At 36.0% G+C, this 16,407-nt stretch overlaps 1 protein-coding gene across 1 annotated transcript; it reads right to left on the bottom strand.

The window, feature by feature from the left end:
- Window positions 1-325: 325 nt before the first annotated feature.
- On the bottom strand, window positions 326-1,954 carry LOC109593833 (uncharacterized). Its single transcript, XM_020008945.1, has 5 exons — window positions 1,935-1,954; window positions 1,172-1,310; window positions 856-1,093; window positions 430-694; window positions 326-332 (listed from the first exon to the last, which is right to left on the bottom strand). Exons 1-5 carry the CDS (start codon window positions 1,952-1,954, stop codon window positions 326-328), a joined length of 669 nt encoding a protein of 222 aa, XP_019864504.1.
- Window positions 1,955-16,407: the final 14,453 nt, after the last annotated feature.

Genomic DNA, 16,407 nt, shown 5'->3' on the forward strand with positions numbered 1-16,407 from the left:
TCTTAACTGATCCCCTCCAAATAATCGTTGAAGTTATTCTGTGCTTTGTACGCGTAAAGGCTGAGTAGAATCACTGAGAGTTTAAAAAGGATAAAAAACTGTATATTTATTAACCAAACAACAGAGAAAGAGAAAGAGGGAGATGAGAAGAAGCGAGAGAGAGAGTTATCCACAAAAAAATCAAAGCACATGGCTAATGTTAATAACAATAGTGCATACCGCCTGGGTGTAACTAGCCAGGTAACAACTACTAATAATGAATAATAATTAGAACAATAATCACAAAGATTCAGTACATTCCTCCCTCCTTAGTTTACACATGCAATTAATAACTAAAGAAATGTAATACACTTAATAATGATTTAGAGGTATCCATACATGGTAATTAATTAATTACAGAGCACTTAATAATAAATTGGTTCCACATACCTTAATGGTGGGCGGTGAGATCTTTGAGATTGTCGTACTGTAGTTTGAGTATCGGATGTACGATTACTTATACGATTGGTAGCAGTTATACTAGTTGTACCTGGTGCCTTAGGAACACCAGCAGTGTCATCAGCAGTAGCATTGCTGGTAGTACTATCAGTGCTATCTTCAGTATAATTACTAGTGTCTTGCTCTATAGGAAGAGGCAGGACTGGGGATGCTGCATCCTCTATAGTTTCTTGAGTATTAGAAGTAGTCTCTAGGGCTACATGTCATTCCTAATGTGTTACAGGTCCCTCAAAATACTACATATTATTACTGCTAGAACTCACTGGATCTGTAGATTCATATCGCAAATAAACTGATCAATATCCTTCCTAAAACAACTACCATTTTGTAAGTCTACTTCAAAAATAACATTATTACACTTTTCTTTTATTCTCCCTGGTAACCAAGTAGGACCAGAAGCATAATTGTTTACATACATCAAATCTTCAACATAAAAATCTCTCAACTTAACCTGACCACAATGCAGGTTCTTTTGCTTTTGTTGAGATGTAGCTCCAATATCTAGACGAATTGCATCCATTGGTGATCTCAGAGGTCGACCAAACATAACTTTAGCTGGAGAAACGCCAGTACTAGAATGATGAGTGATTCGGTACTTAAATAGAAATTGAGATAATCTTTTTTATAGAGAACCCTCTTTAAGTTTCCTCAAAGTCTCCTTCAAAGTCTGTACTGCTTGCTCGGCTAGGTTGTTGGAAGCAGTATGATAAGAAGATTTCATATGATGAATGCCATTCTTTCTCATGAATATAGCAAATTCCTCACTAGTAAAATTTGAGGCATTATCTGATACAATTCTGGTAACAGTAAACCTGGAGTACTAAATGATATAAGGTATTACTAGTAGTAAAGGATTTAGTAATGTGTACGTCTATCCACTTCGAATAGGCATCCATTAAAACTAAAAACATTCTCCCTTCAAATGGACCTGTAGTCACTATGCACTCTGGACCATGGCTTTATAGGCCATGCCCAGATGTGGATTAGAGCTAGAGGTGGGGCTTTTCAATTTCACTGACAAACTTTACACTATTTAACGAAACGTTCTAATTCTTTATCCATTCCTGGCCACCACACATCCCCAGGCAAAATTCTTCATTCTTACAATGCCTGTATGGCCCTCATGTACCATGCTTTTTCTCCCTTTAGGTGGTGTTACAACTCTACTACCCCATAAAATGGACCATTTCTCCACACTCAGCTCATACCTCATCCAGTGATAAGGTTAATAACTCTTCCGGCTAGGTTCCTGAGCTGGCCAGTTGTCAGTATCCACTCCTTCACCTGAGAAAGAACAGGATCATGGTTAGTCCATCATCTGATATGAACGGAGGTAGTAGGAGATGCATCAAGATATTCCATTAGGTGTCACTAGGAATACGAGCTTCAGGCAGCATATTTCAATCCGGTACATGACTCATAGCTTCCATTGTTACTTTATCCTTTCGTACGTCATGCTTAATAGTGTATTGATATACTCGTAATGTTAGAGCCCATCTCTAAATACTTCCAGAGGCTAGGGTAGGAATACCCTTCTTCTCACTAAATATGTAAATCAATGGTTTATGGTCTGTTTTCAACTCAAATTCACAACCATATAGATACTGGTGACATTTTCTGACTCCGAAAATAACTTCAAAAGCTTTTTTATTTAATTGCGAGTATCGGTTTTAAGTAACAGAGTACGTGACAAAAACCCAATAAGACGGTCTGTACCATCTGGCATTCTGTGGAAAAGCACGGCTCCCAATCCATAGGGTGATGCATTATAGGCTAAAATTAAAGGAAGCTTCTCATTAAAGTGTACTAAGTCACGAGAGGATTTCAACAGCTCTTTAACTTTATGGAATGCATCTTCCTGTGGTTTCTTCCACACTGACTTCTTTTGTAACAGACTATACAGTGGGGCCAGAGTAGAAGCTAGGCAACTTGCTATAATAGTTCACAAATCCCAAAAATGGCCTAAGCTCAGACACACTAGTAGGTGTAGGAGCATTGGTTACTGCTTTGACCTTGACTCAGAGGTTTTTAAACCCTCAGCACTAATCACATGACCAAGGTACTCAACTGAAGGCAAAAGGAAACAGTTCTGCCTCTTTAGTCTTATGCCAGACTCTAATAAACAGTTTAATACTGCTGCTAAATGGGCTAGATGCTCTTCATCATTTTTTCCCCTTGTGTGTGTGTATGCACACTAACTGACGGGACTCCTCTTCTAGCTCCACCTGCTGATAAGTGTGTGATAAGTCAAGTTTCGTAAACAGTTTACCACTGGCTAACGTAGTGAACAGGTCTTCGATTTGAGGTAATGGGTATCTATCAATGTAAGCAGCACGATTAATGGTAACTTTAAAGTTGCCACAAATTGTAACGGTATCATCTCCCTTTGGGACAGGCACTATAGGTGCAGCCCAGTCTGAATATCTTACAGGCTTGATAATACCTTCTTCCAGTAGAGTTCGGCTTCAACTTTAGCTCTAAGTGAGAATGATAATAATCTGGAGTTATGAAAAATAGGTGAAGCTGCTGGCTCGACATGTATTTTTGCTTTCACCCCTAGTACAGTGCCGAGTTCCTTTTTGAAAACCTCACAGAACTGATTAAGGACCACATGTAGATTACGCTAGACCTCACTTTGAATATATGTTGCCAGTCCAGTTTAAGTACAGAGAGCCAGATCCTTCTCAATAATGAAGGACCTGCTGCTTTCTTAATGACTAATGGTAGCTTTAATGACTGAGCTTGATGCTCCACTTGGACATCAGCTGAACCCAAGACAGAAAGGGACTCCCCTGTGTATGTATACATCTGAGCTTGAGAAGGCTGAAGAACGAATGTACTTCCTTTGATTCAACGGAACATTTCTTCCCCAATGAGTGACACCGTATCTAACTCCATCTGAAGACTAACATCATTAGCCTTAAAATCAACCATCAATGGGCGAGTAGACCTGGTATTAAATTTAAAATGCTTCATTATAGGCGAATATTTAGGATTAAAGTGAGTTGTGACCTTATCTACCAACTCCTGAAAGGTAAACTCCGTAACATTCTAAGGCAATACCAGTGACTTAACGAGATGCTAAGTAGACGCACCAGCACTAGTGAGGAATTCCGCTCTTTGCTTATCTCATCATCAATAGCGTTGGCTACAAAGTAGTATCCTAGTCTCTCGGTAAATTTCACCCTTTCATCGTGAGTCTCATTGAACTGAGGAGCTGTGAGTACTTGAGCATTACTCTTGTAGCCAATTTGTAGTGTATTTTGTGCTTTGCAAGCATAAAGTTTGAGTAGAATCACTGAGAGTGTAAAAAGGATTAAAAACCATTTTCTTATTAACCAAGTAACAAAGAATGAGAGGTAGGGAGAGATGAGAAGAAGCAAGTGAGAGAGAGTTATGAACCAAAATCAGAGCACATGGCTAATGTTGATAACAATAGCGCAACCTGCCTGGGTGTAACCAGCCGGGTAACAACTAATAATAATGAATAATAACTACATCAATAATCACATAGATTCACTAGTTATGTAATGAAATTTTTCTATGAAAATCTCAATGTCAGTATTTGAAACAGAATCAATAATAGTAGTTTCAGATACTTTAGGAACATAGTTAAGCAGCCTTTTTATAATACTTATCATATCTTCATCATTAGTTTCACACTTCTGTATTATGCCTAAAGGAACTGTAACAAAATATGAATATGAAAGGCTGATAACATCTTTGTAACTTACTACTTCCAACCTTTTTGATATTTCCCTTGAATATTTATGTTTGATGTGACGTGTTACAGGGATGACATTCTCAGAAAATAACTTAAACATTTCCTAATGACGCGAGAACACTTGCATGACTCTGTAAAAGTGTCATCTTCTAAGGATGATAAGATCTTGGTTACAATCACAGTTTTCTACATCACCCAATGCTTGATCATCTGTCAAACTTGAACTATCAAATCTGTTTCTCACAGCATACATATTAAAAAAAGTGCAGTGACTTAAATGTTGATCAACAGTCTCATGCCTTGGTCTAATAGATTTGTCCAAGTTATAATCAATCAATTTAAATGATAATGACATTGGTTGCTGAATGGTGGTGGTGTTAGTATACCTCCTTCATCTTCGGTAGTATCATTGCTCAAAATGGAACACTGCAATTAGTCAATGGTGAAAAATCAGGAGATTTGACTGTGTCATCAGAACCAATATCTTCTGGTGTATCGCTTTTCCTTGATTCTACATCTGTCAGTTCTACCTGTTCTACATGCACATCTTGAACTTAAAGAGGAGAAAGATTTGAGATACTAATGCTTTGTGTATGTGAATCTATAATGACATCCTAAATGTACATGTATACAAAAATACATAAGTGACATTATTTAGTAGTTCAAATAATGTTTACCTAACTTAACATATTAGCTAATAATAATATTTGTCTTTCCATGCCTTAACGCTGATATCATATCCATTAGATCTATTAGTCTAATAGCAGCTCTGTGAGATACACTTAACCTGATTGCCTTGTAAATATTAAATAAAGTTGATGCATAAAGTTGTAATTAAGAAAACAACTCTACCTGCTTTGGGCAGTGACTGGCATATAAAAGCAGGGAAATATATCATTTCACTAAATTGGCCCTTTCACTGCAGCTTTGTAGCAAAATCCCAGCAGAAATCATGGCAAAAATTTCTTTGCGTTTCGCCTCAGCATCATTTAATTTTGAGGACCCAGCACCAACAAAATTTTGTAACATTGTAGTTAGCAGGGCAGCAGTTCTTTTGATGTCGCTGAGTATGTCAGTCCAGTTGAAACTGACAAGGAACTGACAACAGCATTTACTGACTTATCTTTAAACTTGGGGAGTTACTGCTCTTGAAACAGTCATTCTCAATTCCGTGTAAACCATTCTTCCCATTTTAATAGCAATCAACTTTGCTATTTTTGGATCTTTACACATTGCATTGACAACTGAGTTCCTGCTATGTCCTCCCACTGAACGTTTTGTGCACTGAATGACACCTTTTCTTGTTGTTTTTCTTTACAACAACCTATATAATGAAGATAGATTTTAGTTTTGTAAAAATCTTACCAATATAGACTTTAATGAAATTTTAAATGTTTTTAAAGAAAAAAATCATAGAATTCAGTTGTAAATGATATATCAATGGTGTGACAATGAGCATGATTGGGGGGGAAACCTAATGTTTGGGGGAATCCCTGTGCCCCCACTCTATGAAACCCTGATATGTATATTTATTATGTAGTGAATTTGCCAGCTACTAGAAGTGCTAGTTACCAAAGAAAGACATTTTAGTGAGTTCATATAAATGTTATTTTTACTAATTTGTGCATGATGTTCAATGTGACTTAACATAAGTACTAAATTTGTTTGGGAATGTTATCATTAATGTATAACAGTTAAAGACGAGCCTAAGCAAGTGAAGCATTGATACACAGCAGATCTTGATACTGATGCATGATTGCATCAAGATTATCACAAGGCTATAAAGCAGTCAGTCAGTCACTGTATGTACATAAATGTTCAAATAAAAGCCAGGGCAATTATTTCTATTCAGGACAAAAAATTGGCATAAAATAATTAAAAATACCCAGATTTCCAACCTACAACTCAACATTTAATGAACTTAGCTAAACAAATTAGGCCATGTGTGACACTAAATTATGTGGTACCTATATTGACTAAAATATGCATATCTATGCATGGAGATAATTTGTACCAGGCATTTATTCAAGCCTGGCCTTGATTTGAACATTTACGGTAGTTGTATCTACTCCATCATTGAACAATATTAAGAAACAATGAAAACCTTCTTGTCTTGGATTTCATAACTTTCTTGCTGATGGAAAATTGCTTTAATAACAGATCAGTCTTTTCTTTCTGCAAGTAAGCTCAAAACTTGCTCCCGTTTTATGGCCTTCATAGCCAACATTTTATATCACTGCAACCACACCTACTCTTAACACTTATCCTTGCTGTTGCACTAGCTAGTATTTGTTTTGAGCACATCATTACCGTTTTTGGGACTTTTGATGGAAATCTTGGAGCTTTCAGCTAAAACCTTCAGCCCCTACCCGTCATTCAGGATGCTGAAAGTTTGTTTAGCTGATTATTTCTGTAGTTGTACAACCAGATTTAGTACTTTAATTTCAGCAATTGTGCATGCCTACCTACTGATGTCATACAACTATTAGGATGAGACTGCTTTTAAAATATTTTACGTATGACACCTCAACGTTAAGCCAATACGTAAGTTTCTCATCCCTGGATCAATTGAAAGGACCTTGCCTTCAACTTTTCTAGCATAGTAAATGGCCTAGCATCATGCTGTATCTGTATGTCATCAGTCTCGCCCCGCCCCTTCACTACCTGCAGAGAAAGGGTCTGGAGATTAGCTGGCATACGTCAAGACAGCTTAAACAGATGCTTTGCAGCTAACAAAATATGAGGATACAGTCTCTTGGACATCTCTTGCAGATTTGAGAGCAGCAACTCTTCACATAGCGTTACAGTATTTACTTTTTATAGATCACGTTTTATTGTAAACACGTGACAGTATTATTACGTCATGAATCTGATGGCGTTGTTGTAGTAAGCAGCACAGTAATGCTGCTCTTAAACTTTGAGAAACAAGTCTAGGGAGCATTACAGGCTCCTTTCTTCCTTTATTTAGTCATCATTCTTCCTCTTTTGTCTAACAGAGCTCTTTGGTCACATGATTTCTTGTCCTACACGTGGTTTGAGCAATCTCATTGGGACGAGAATTTCTCTGCATAAGCACACATTTATACCTTCAGTGTTTCCAAACTCTTCCTCCGCAGGTAGCAAGGGGCGGGGTGAGACTAATATGACATAGGCTGCATTAGAAAAATTTTTTTACTGATCTTTTAAAATCAAAGAAAATAACAGAGCAATCATAAAAGTTTATTAAGGTACATGTGTTCTTGTCAGCCTTGATTTTCTCTCTAATCATATAGAGAAACATAAAATGGAGAAATTATATTTTTCACCATACTTGAATGGACTTGATGTCAGTAGTGTAAATCTTAACCTCAAGAGAGACTGAAACACTTAAGAGATGGAGAGGTACATTGCAGTAATTTGTAATTGTAAGTCTGATTTAACAACAATAGTAACTGTAATGCTATTCTGTGTTCAATGGCTGATATAGCTACTTCAGTGTCATATATGTAGGCATGGGACATATATTTATGACATGTATGTGTTTAATGCAAATGCATTATGTAATCAAATATATCACTAGTGCATACACACTAGCGAAGAGTGGATTAACAGTGAATTGTTTTCTATAGCATTAAATTAGGCAAAATAGAGTGGAGAGAAAGCTTAAAAGACATAGCAAACCATGTGACAAGAGAGAGAAGAAATGAAATTTAAAGATTGAATAGAATGGACATTATATTTGGCAAAAGAGATGATTCAAAACAATCACAGGTTAAAAGTGAGGATACTTTTAGCAAAAAAACACAAACTAAAAGAGTGACGCATTACGTAGATATGCTGAAGGAATATCTACTATACTGATGACAAGTGAAATTAATGCTGTAGTCTTGACTTGAATCCTTGTTCAAGAAGCTCCATCTTCCGTAGCTATCTATTCCTGTTCTTCCTGATGTCAAAGTCATAATCATTGCATTATTATACAATTATTTTTTTAATAAAATAATTCATTAAACACTTGATAAAAAAATAATATGTAAGATTAATACCTTCTTTTAGCTGAAAAACCTCCACTAAGTAATGCCATTGATTCCAAGATAGCTAGTCAAGCTACGTTAAAACATTGATTGCTTCTCCAGCCTAGCTATGCTAAAACATTAATTGCTTTTCCCAGTTCTGAGATCTGAGCATGCGCGATCACGCCCAAATTTTGGAGCACATGCTTCTATAATTAACAAAATGGCAACTGGAAGTTGGCCTGATACAGCAGTCATCAGTCACTATTTTGGAGAATGATTTTAGGGGACACGGATCCGCGCATAGACTGTTGGAGTAGATTGGTGTAAGAATTATACTTCTAGCACGATTCAAGATCGAGATACAGCTCACCAACTGAATTGCCAGGACTTTCTTGATGATGATGAAGATGAAAAAAGGTGGCTGAACAAAATGGCCGGCTTGCCCATTTTTGTCTTTCCTCTTAGACTAGGTTTAGAACCACGTTTTTGGTACCAATGGAGTCCTCTGGTCAAGATGAGGTACTCTAAAAAGTCTGGTAAGCATAGGAGCTCGTTTTCCCTGTATAACAAGGCCGCAAAAGTCATCGCAGCCATTTTGTGTCGGGGTGAATCCTACTTAGAAACGCTACCGCATTACTAATAGTAAAGCCATAGCGAAAGGAATGACATGGAAGAAGAGGGGAGTGTGTATGACAATAAACTATATTTAGGGAGATTTAAGAAGGAGGTACAGAGAGGGATAAAGTTAGATGTTAATTTAAAAGGGGCGGAATAGAGTGGCAAAGAAAGAGCATACATCTACACCAAAACATTATGTTGTAAGGGAAGAATTAAATGTTGCCAAGGCATACGTACAGGCATTGACAAACATTCTGTGCTATTATAGTACAAGGCATATTACCCTAAATGTTCAATTCAAGGCCGGGCTTGAACAAATGCCTGGCACTAGAATCTCCAAGTATAGATATGCATATTTTACTCAATATAAGTACCACAATATTTAGTGTCCCAAATGGCCTAATTTGTTTAGCTGAGTGCAATGAACCTGGAGGTCCGTGTTCAATTCTCAGTTTTAATTTTTCCTTTCTATTTTATGCAATTGTTTCTGTCCTGGATAGAAATAAACACCCCGGCTTTTATTTCGAAATTTATTGTATGTCAAAAACTGATTGGAAAAGATTTTTTCTCTATAAGTTTTTGATATGTCCATATCTTCTTGTTTTACATAGGAAATTTGAGCAGATTCCGATTAAAGTTATATTTTTTTACAAATATTTAACATGTAACCGACATGATTTTTTGGGGCATTTTTTATTGGCCTAATAAGATCACATGATCATAAAAATGATAATGTATTTAGTCTTATTGTCTGAAAAAATTTATTCACCTTCAAAGTTTCTCATTTTGCTTCCTACCATTTTACATCCAGTCAGTGGGTGTGGCTAAATGTGATGTCATACAAGGCATGAGGCTCACCTTCACCATTGACTGAAGTGTAAAATTAGTTGTTGATATCTCTGTTACACTTTATTTTATACCTTGTAGTTTTAAACCTGTGGTAATACTAAAAGATTCTGCTTATAAATGATAAAAGTCAGAGGACAACTGAGTCATTATGGCTGGCATTGCTTGCTGCTCATAGCCTACCTTTGAAAATCCATAATGAAGCTGTGCTTGTGTGCTGCATACATTTATTAGTTTATTTTGGTGTTCTAACACTGTGAAGATACATTAGTACATGAAATTTCATCAACCACACAAGCACAGCTTTATTATGGATTGTCAAAGTAGGCTATGAGCTGCAAGCTATGCCAGCAAAAATGACTGAAATGTCCTCTGACTATTACAATTTGTAAGCACAATTTATGACTATTACAACAGGTTTAAAGCTACAAGGTATGAAATAAAGTCTAAGAGAGATATCAACTAATTGTATACTGCAGTTAATGGTGAAAGTCAGCCTTATGTAGTACGACATCACATTTAGCTACACCCCCAACAGGATGTAAAATGGTAGGAAGTGAAATGAGCAACTTTGAAGGCTCATATCACTGTGAATAATTTTTTTCAGACAATAAGACTATGTACATAAATATAAAAACATTAAAAATGGGAAAATTGAATTGGGAAAAGTAAGGAAACAAGAGGGTACTTGCAAACTGGTGTGGTAAGAAATCCTACACTACTGCATGAAGAGTGTTACCCAAAAGCATAGCAATTTATCCTCACAGCCAACTATGATAGCACTGTATGAAGCCTTCATCTTTGATGCAGTGGTGTAGGGTTTTTTACTTCACCAGTTTGCAAGTGCCCTCTTGTTTCCCTACTTTTTCCAAATTCAATCCCACTATTTCTCATTTTAATGTTTTTCTATTTACTTGTTTTGATTCTATTTTCTTAATGTGAGAAATGACATTCTGTTATAACTGTGTGGTTAGGTTAAATATATTTATACTGATGACGTGCACATAAATTAAAATGGCATCAAACGACAAACCCACAAAATGTCTGCAGCTGGATTTTGTCTTCAATTTTCCTCACTGTCTTTGCTTCTCTTTGAAACTACCTTTGTGGTCCTTGACCTAAGCACAAAAGAATGACGTAAATGCCAACTTGAGCAGTTCACTGGATTAAAAGTTTATCCGGTGCATAGAGGAAGATTAAAGAAAAAAGTCTGAAGAGTTTCGTAGAAATTTGAATTTGGGCCCATTCTTTAGAAATGCTTCCGCTACATTACAGTTCATTTTAAAGGTATCAGGACAATCGTTGAGTGAAGGAGAGCTCATGTAAGCGATTTATAAGGCTGTACAACGTACGACAAAAAAGTTAGGAGTGTTTGAAAATCATAAAAACAGCCGCCATCTTTAAATTCAACCTCAATCCTACATATTGGCTACCACCTATATAATATCTTTTTTATAATCATATGATCATATTAGGCGAAGAAAAATGATATCATAGAAAATCATGTCAGTTACCCTTTAAGGCCTGTGGAAACTACTATTGAATGCAGTAGTCACTATTAACATGTACATTACACATCACTTACCATCATAATTGATTCAGCCAATGCAACACAGTGTTAATTGTTTCTCGACTTTGTCTTGATCCGATTGTATTAAGAGAGAGAGATGACATTTTTGAATTATACAGTGATGCTGATCTTTAGACACTTGTTCTAATTTCACATTTTAAAGCCTCTTCATTTCTTTTTTTAATTTTTTGTAATATTCTCCTACACAATAGATGATACATCAAATTACTCACCTGAAAGACACCCCATTCTCTTCCTGTGTCTTCTTTAATGTAAAAACATGTACATGCAATGTAGTGTGTATTACATCTTAAGCATAATGAAAACTGATACCAATGGTCATGCATACATTAATGTACATGTATAATATGCTACAGTAGGTATTTTACTGTTGATTACTTGAGTTAGTATGAGAAGAGAATTACCTAAAGACAGACATCAGGAGGTAAAGCCGAGAGTTAATGAACCCTAATTTTATTGAGAAGAGAGAAAAACAGTACCAATTAGTAACGCTGCAGCGTTACTAAGCAGCATTCATCCCACTTCAAAATGGCTCCCACGAGTTTTGCAGCCTTGTTTACCGGGAAAACGAGCTCCTATGCTCACAAGACTTCTTAGAGGACCTCATCTTGATCAGAGAACTCTAACAGTACCACAGGCATAGCTCTAGACCTTGTTTAAGAGGAAAACCAGAAATTGCCGAACTGGCTGTTTTATTTTCAGCCACTTTTTTCATCATCATCATCATCATCAAGTCCTGTCAATCCATTTTTCAGTGTGCATCTCGATATTGGTTGATGCTACAATGATAATTCTTTCACCATTCTACTCCAAAAGTCTATGTGCAAGTTCATGTCACATCAGATTATTCTCCAAGTAGGTAAAAAGTGATACTCTGACAGCTGGATCTTACCATCTTAGCTGCAAGCAGCCATTTAAAACTAACAAATCATGTGCTCCAAAATTAGGGTTTGGTCACTAATTCAGAGATCTGCAGCTCTAAAAGAATTTATTTTTACCTAGCTATGCTTGGAATCAACTGCAATACTTCAGTGGAAGTTTCCAGCTAAAAAATGGTATTAATCTTACATTTAATTGTGTTATCAGTTGTGTCATTTATTATTTTATTACAAAGAAACACAAACAATAATCAATTAATGTTTATAACATGAAATGATAATATGCTCGACAACAGCTAGAACAAGAATAGTTACTGAATTGCAGGGAAGACGAATACTCACTGTTTCTTAAAGAAGGTGCACTATAAAGCTATCCATGCAACGTCTAGAATCACTTCCGCCCATCACCGTATAAAAGGAGGTGCCCTGGGCACACTATGGTGGCAACATTTGAAAATAACAAAATGGCTCCAGCACTGGCACTGTTCTTATCATGGCTAAATCACTAGCAAAACACATTATAAAAACATTAAAATTAGTGAAGGTGAGAGAGTTAACCTACAAGCACAGGTAGAAAGCATGGCAAGAAGAGAAATGGTATAATTGACTTGAGGCAATAATTTTTTACATTATTATCAAATATTATATTGTATATTCTGAAAATCTGTCAACAGCCTAACAAACATGGTCAATAATGCTGTCAGGCAGGTTATAAGTGATAGTGGCATAGGAATAGCCCTCATTACTACATAAAAAACCAGCCCAGGAACTGCCACTACCACAACATTAAGCTAGTTAGTTCACAAGTTGGAAATGTTCTTGCATACTGATGTATCCAAAAAGTATACAAGCTGCTGCACGATAAATGGACAAGCTGGAATACAGCTTGGAAATGTACACATGTGTGCAAGTATGTAATACAGATGTAAAACACCTAGTGGACAGCCTTGAATATGATTTGGACACTGTGCCTACTTAATGCACACACATGCATCCTTGCACAGTACCGAGTTACATTTGAGAATGCCTCGGGAATAATGTATTATAATGAACAATTATTACTATTAATAATCAAATATTCAGAAATAAAATACTACAACAATGATAGTAACAAAAGACTGCAGTCAAGTGCTGCTAGATGAATTAGATTTATCTATTAGAACAAGAAATAGATAATAATAATTTTTAAACAAAAATAGTACTTACCTTTCCAAGAGGGATTAACACACCATTGTGGGGCATCTAATGGTGGTTCACTTAGTAAAGGAGAACCATACTGCCTTGACTTTCAAGCCATGGCTGTGCCATCTTTCTTTACTTAGCCATTTTATCGTTCATCTAGCTTCATGATCAGGTCTGTTAGGTCTAAAATTTCATAACACAGTATATCAATAAGCATATAAACTAACACTTTGAATGCCACTGTGGACGATGTATGACCAACTGATCAGTTGATTTATCATCAGACTCTTTTGACATGTATTCTATCGTAATTTGACTCCATCAAGACTTTTCAGTTTTGCTGACAACAAGTAAACGGTTATCAAAATAATTTCTGATAAGTAAATGTACTATAAAATGAATTATACAAATTCAACTACTTACACGTTGTCGTCTCGCTCTGTACTTTTTGTCTTTTGCCTTCTTTAGCATGACTTCATCAACAATTTTCCAGGTACGTCTCAAGGCTTCATATTTCCTTTGAACAGCAGCTAAAATTATAATTATAGTCTTAAATATTTAATTTCTAAAAGTTACCTTTTACTTGCTTCTCTGAATACTTTAAATTTTCATCACCACATATTTCCTTGGCCTTTATACTGACGTTGAAAGGTGAAAGAGAGCTGAGGAAGCAAAAATAAACACAGAACATTATAATGACAGTCGTTCTGGGCAATACCTTTCATTTGGAAGAAATCCTTTATCTAATGTGTTTACTTTATCCTATACATTATAAATAATACTTATAACACAAATCTGTTATGTAATAATGAGAGAATAACTCACAGTCAAGTCCTTCGAAATTAATCTTTTCTTTTCTCCCGAAGAGGAATTACTACTAGATGACTCACTATGATTTGTGTGCTTCAAGAACAGAAATCCTTTCATTGTTTCTTTTTTAACAGATTTATTGATTTCTTGTTCACTAAGAATTTTTTGTAAAAGAGCTTGCTGCTCTTGTAACAAAACAACAACACTAGTAGGTGGTGCACTATGTAGCAGGTTAGGCCGAGTACACCGAGAAATGTGTGCCGATTGAGTAGTATGATATGAACTTGATTGAGAACACACAGCAGTAGAAGTAACTACACTTCTAACATGGGAAGAAAGTGGAGTTGTAGATATAGAACTACTACCTATACCAGACTCAAATCTACCTCCCTCAAAACTGCTAGTCTCATCATATTCATAATCATCAAACTCATCTAAACTGACTGACAAATCATTCCTGTCAACTAATGCTTCACTTGGCCCATACATTACTGAATCATTTGTAACAACCACTCTTCTGGGTCCAGCTGGCACAGGAAGACTTAGTAGATCGCCCACTATAAAACCGTGTAGTTCCCACCATTTTCAGTCTTGACACATGCATGGGCGCAGATATGTAGATCTAATTGCGGGAGATGGGTGGGATTTAGGTGCGGTTTCATATCAGTCAGGTGTGAACAATGGAAAATAAAGGAACTATGAAGTCAAGATTTCTTTTCTGTGGACATTGTGATGAAATGGTGTCTAGGACAAAGTATTATACTCATAAGCGTTCATTCTATGATCGTAAGAATAAGATTTGGCAAAAAAGCAAGCGTTTTAGTCAAGATTGTACGCCCGGCATTGCCGCTGGAACTAGTCGTCACAGCCCTATGTCCAGCCTGGTTAACTTAACTGTCAATAATCTGTGGCTACCTGAAGGACATAATTCTGAAAATGATGATGAGACTAATGGTACGTGACAAATCAGTATGAATTATCAGTATCATGACATTATGCTGTACACACATGTAGATGATAGTAGATCTATTAATGGTGATGATTCAGAAGAACAATTTTCAGTTGATGCAGAATTGACGGTAACAGTGAGTGATATGTTGCAAACTTCTATTTTGACTGCATAGGTACTTAGAAAGCATAGCGGCATTGTAAAATGTCACTGACACCTTCATTAGGTCCATGCATACATTTTCAATACTGCACAGCAGAAGTATATCAGTTGGAAGGTGGAACTAAATTGTAAGCCATCTTAATTGGCAAGAAAATCATGTAATGAATGAAGATATGGAAACATAGGGATTCTTCATTGAAGAGACAAAGCATTTATTCTGGCATCCTCTCCATTCAGTTACAGTTTCTTGCCACACACCAAAAATTTAGCTAAAATTTAGTTCCATTCTCTTGTTGATTACTTTTGTGTGAGAAAACATTTAAAATTGCCATAAAATTAGTGACAAATTTCATTGTATTTAGTAATGGTTAAATGTGATGTAAATTAGTCTATAATTATAATAATTATATATTTAAAGGTTGAATTTGAAGTTGCTGATGAGATTGAATGTTTCAATGAGCCAGTTGACAATGAAGTCGATGAAAACATGGTAACCACAAATCTGACCATCGCCTTAATTACTTAATTATAGGATGATGTAACAGAACTTTGGCATGATGAAGAAATTGAAGATGGAGATTCTCTTCCAGCTCCATTCTCTAATGCAGAAAGCCACAGCCTCATTAACTTGTATACCTACTTCATACTTCATACTTCATACTTATATTTCAGTCCTTTTTTAAGTTGTTAGACACTGCTATTAATGTTCTAAAATTTTTTGGTACCTTCTTTGCTACACTCAGGCGAGCATTTTCGTCTGTTCCTGAATCGTTTGTTACACAGCTTCCGAAGTCCAAAAAGGATGCTCTATCCTTTGATACCACATGTCATCAGAATTTGTTAAATTCGTTTCTTGTCCATCATGCCACAGTATATACAATTGGAGTGACTGTATTGTACAGAATTAAGTAGGTGACTTTGACTCGGCTTTGTGTTCATTTCAACCGTTTCCTAATCATCCTCAGCATCAACATTGAAACGAATGTGGTCAAAGACTAATGAAAAAAATTAAATTTGTCAGGAGTAATGTGGATTCATTTCATCCTCATTCAATTTACTGCTACAAGAGTGATTGATTCTTTGCAGGAAATGATCATAAGAACTGGATTTATGGCAAGAGCTCAATGTACCACAAGGTTTATATTCAGATGTCT

The sequence above is a fragment of the Amphimedon queenslandica genome, unplaced genomic scaffold (genome assembly GCF_000090795.2).
Source record: "Amphimedon queenslandica unplaced genomic scaffold, v1.1 AMPQUscaffold_13503, whole genome shotgun sequence".
NCBI lineage: Eukaryota > Metazoa > Porifera > Demospongiae > Haplosclerida > Niphatidae > Amphimedon > Amphimedon queenslandica.

Coding starts and splice junctions, on each gene's coding strand:
- LOC109593833 (XM_020008945.1), bottom strand. CDS start 1,954: ATGACGTACGAAAGGATAAA. Junction 1,311..1,934: donor ATGACGTACGAAAGGATAAA/GTAACAATGGAA, acceptor TTAGTACTCCAG/GTTTACTGTTACCAGAATTG. Junction 695..855: donor AGGGAGAATAAAAGAAAAGT/GTAATAATGTTA, acceptor AATGACATGTAG/CCCTAGAGACTACTTCTAAT.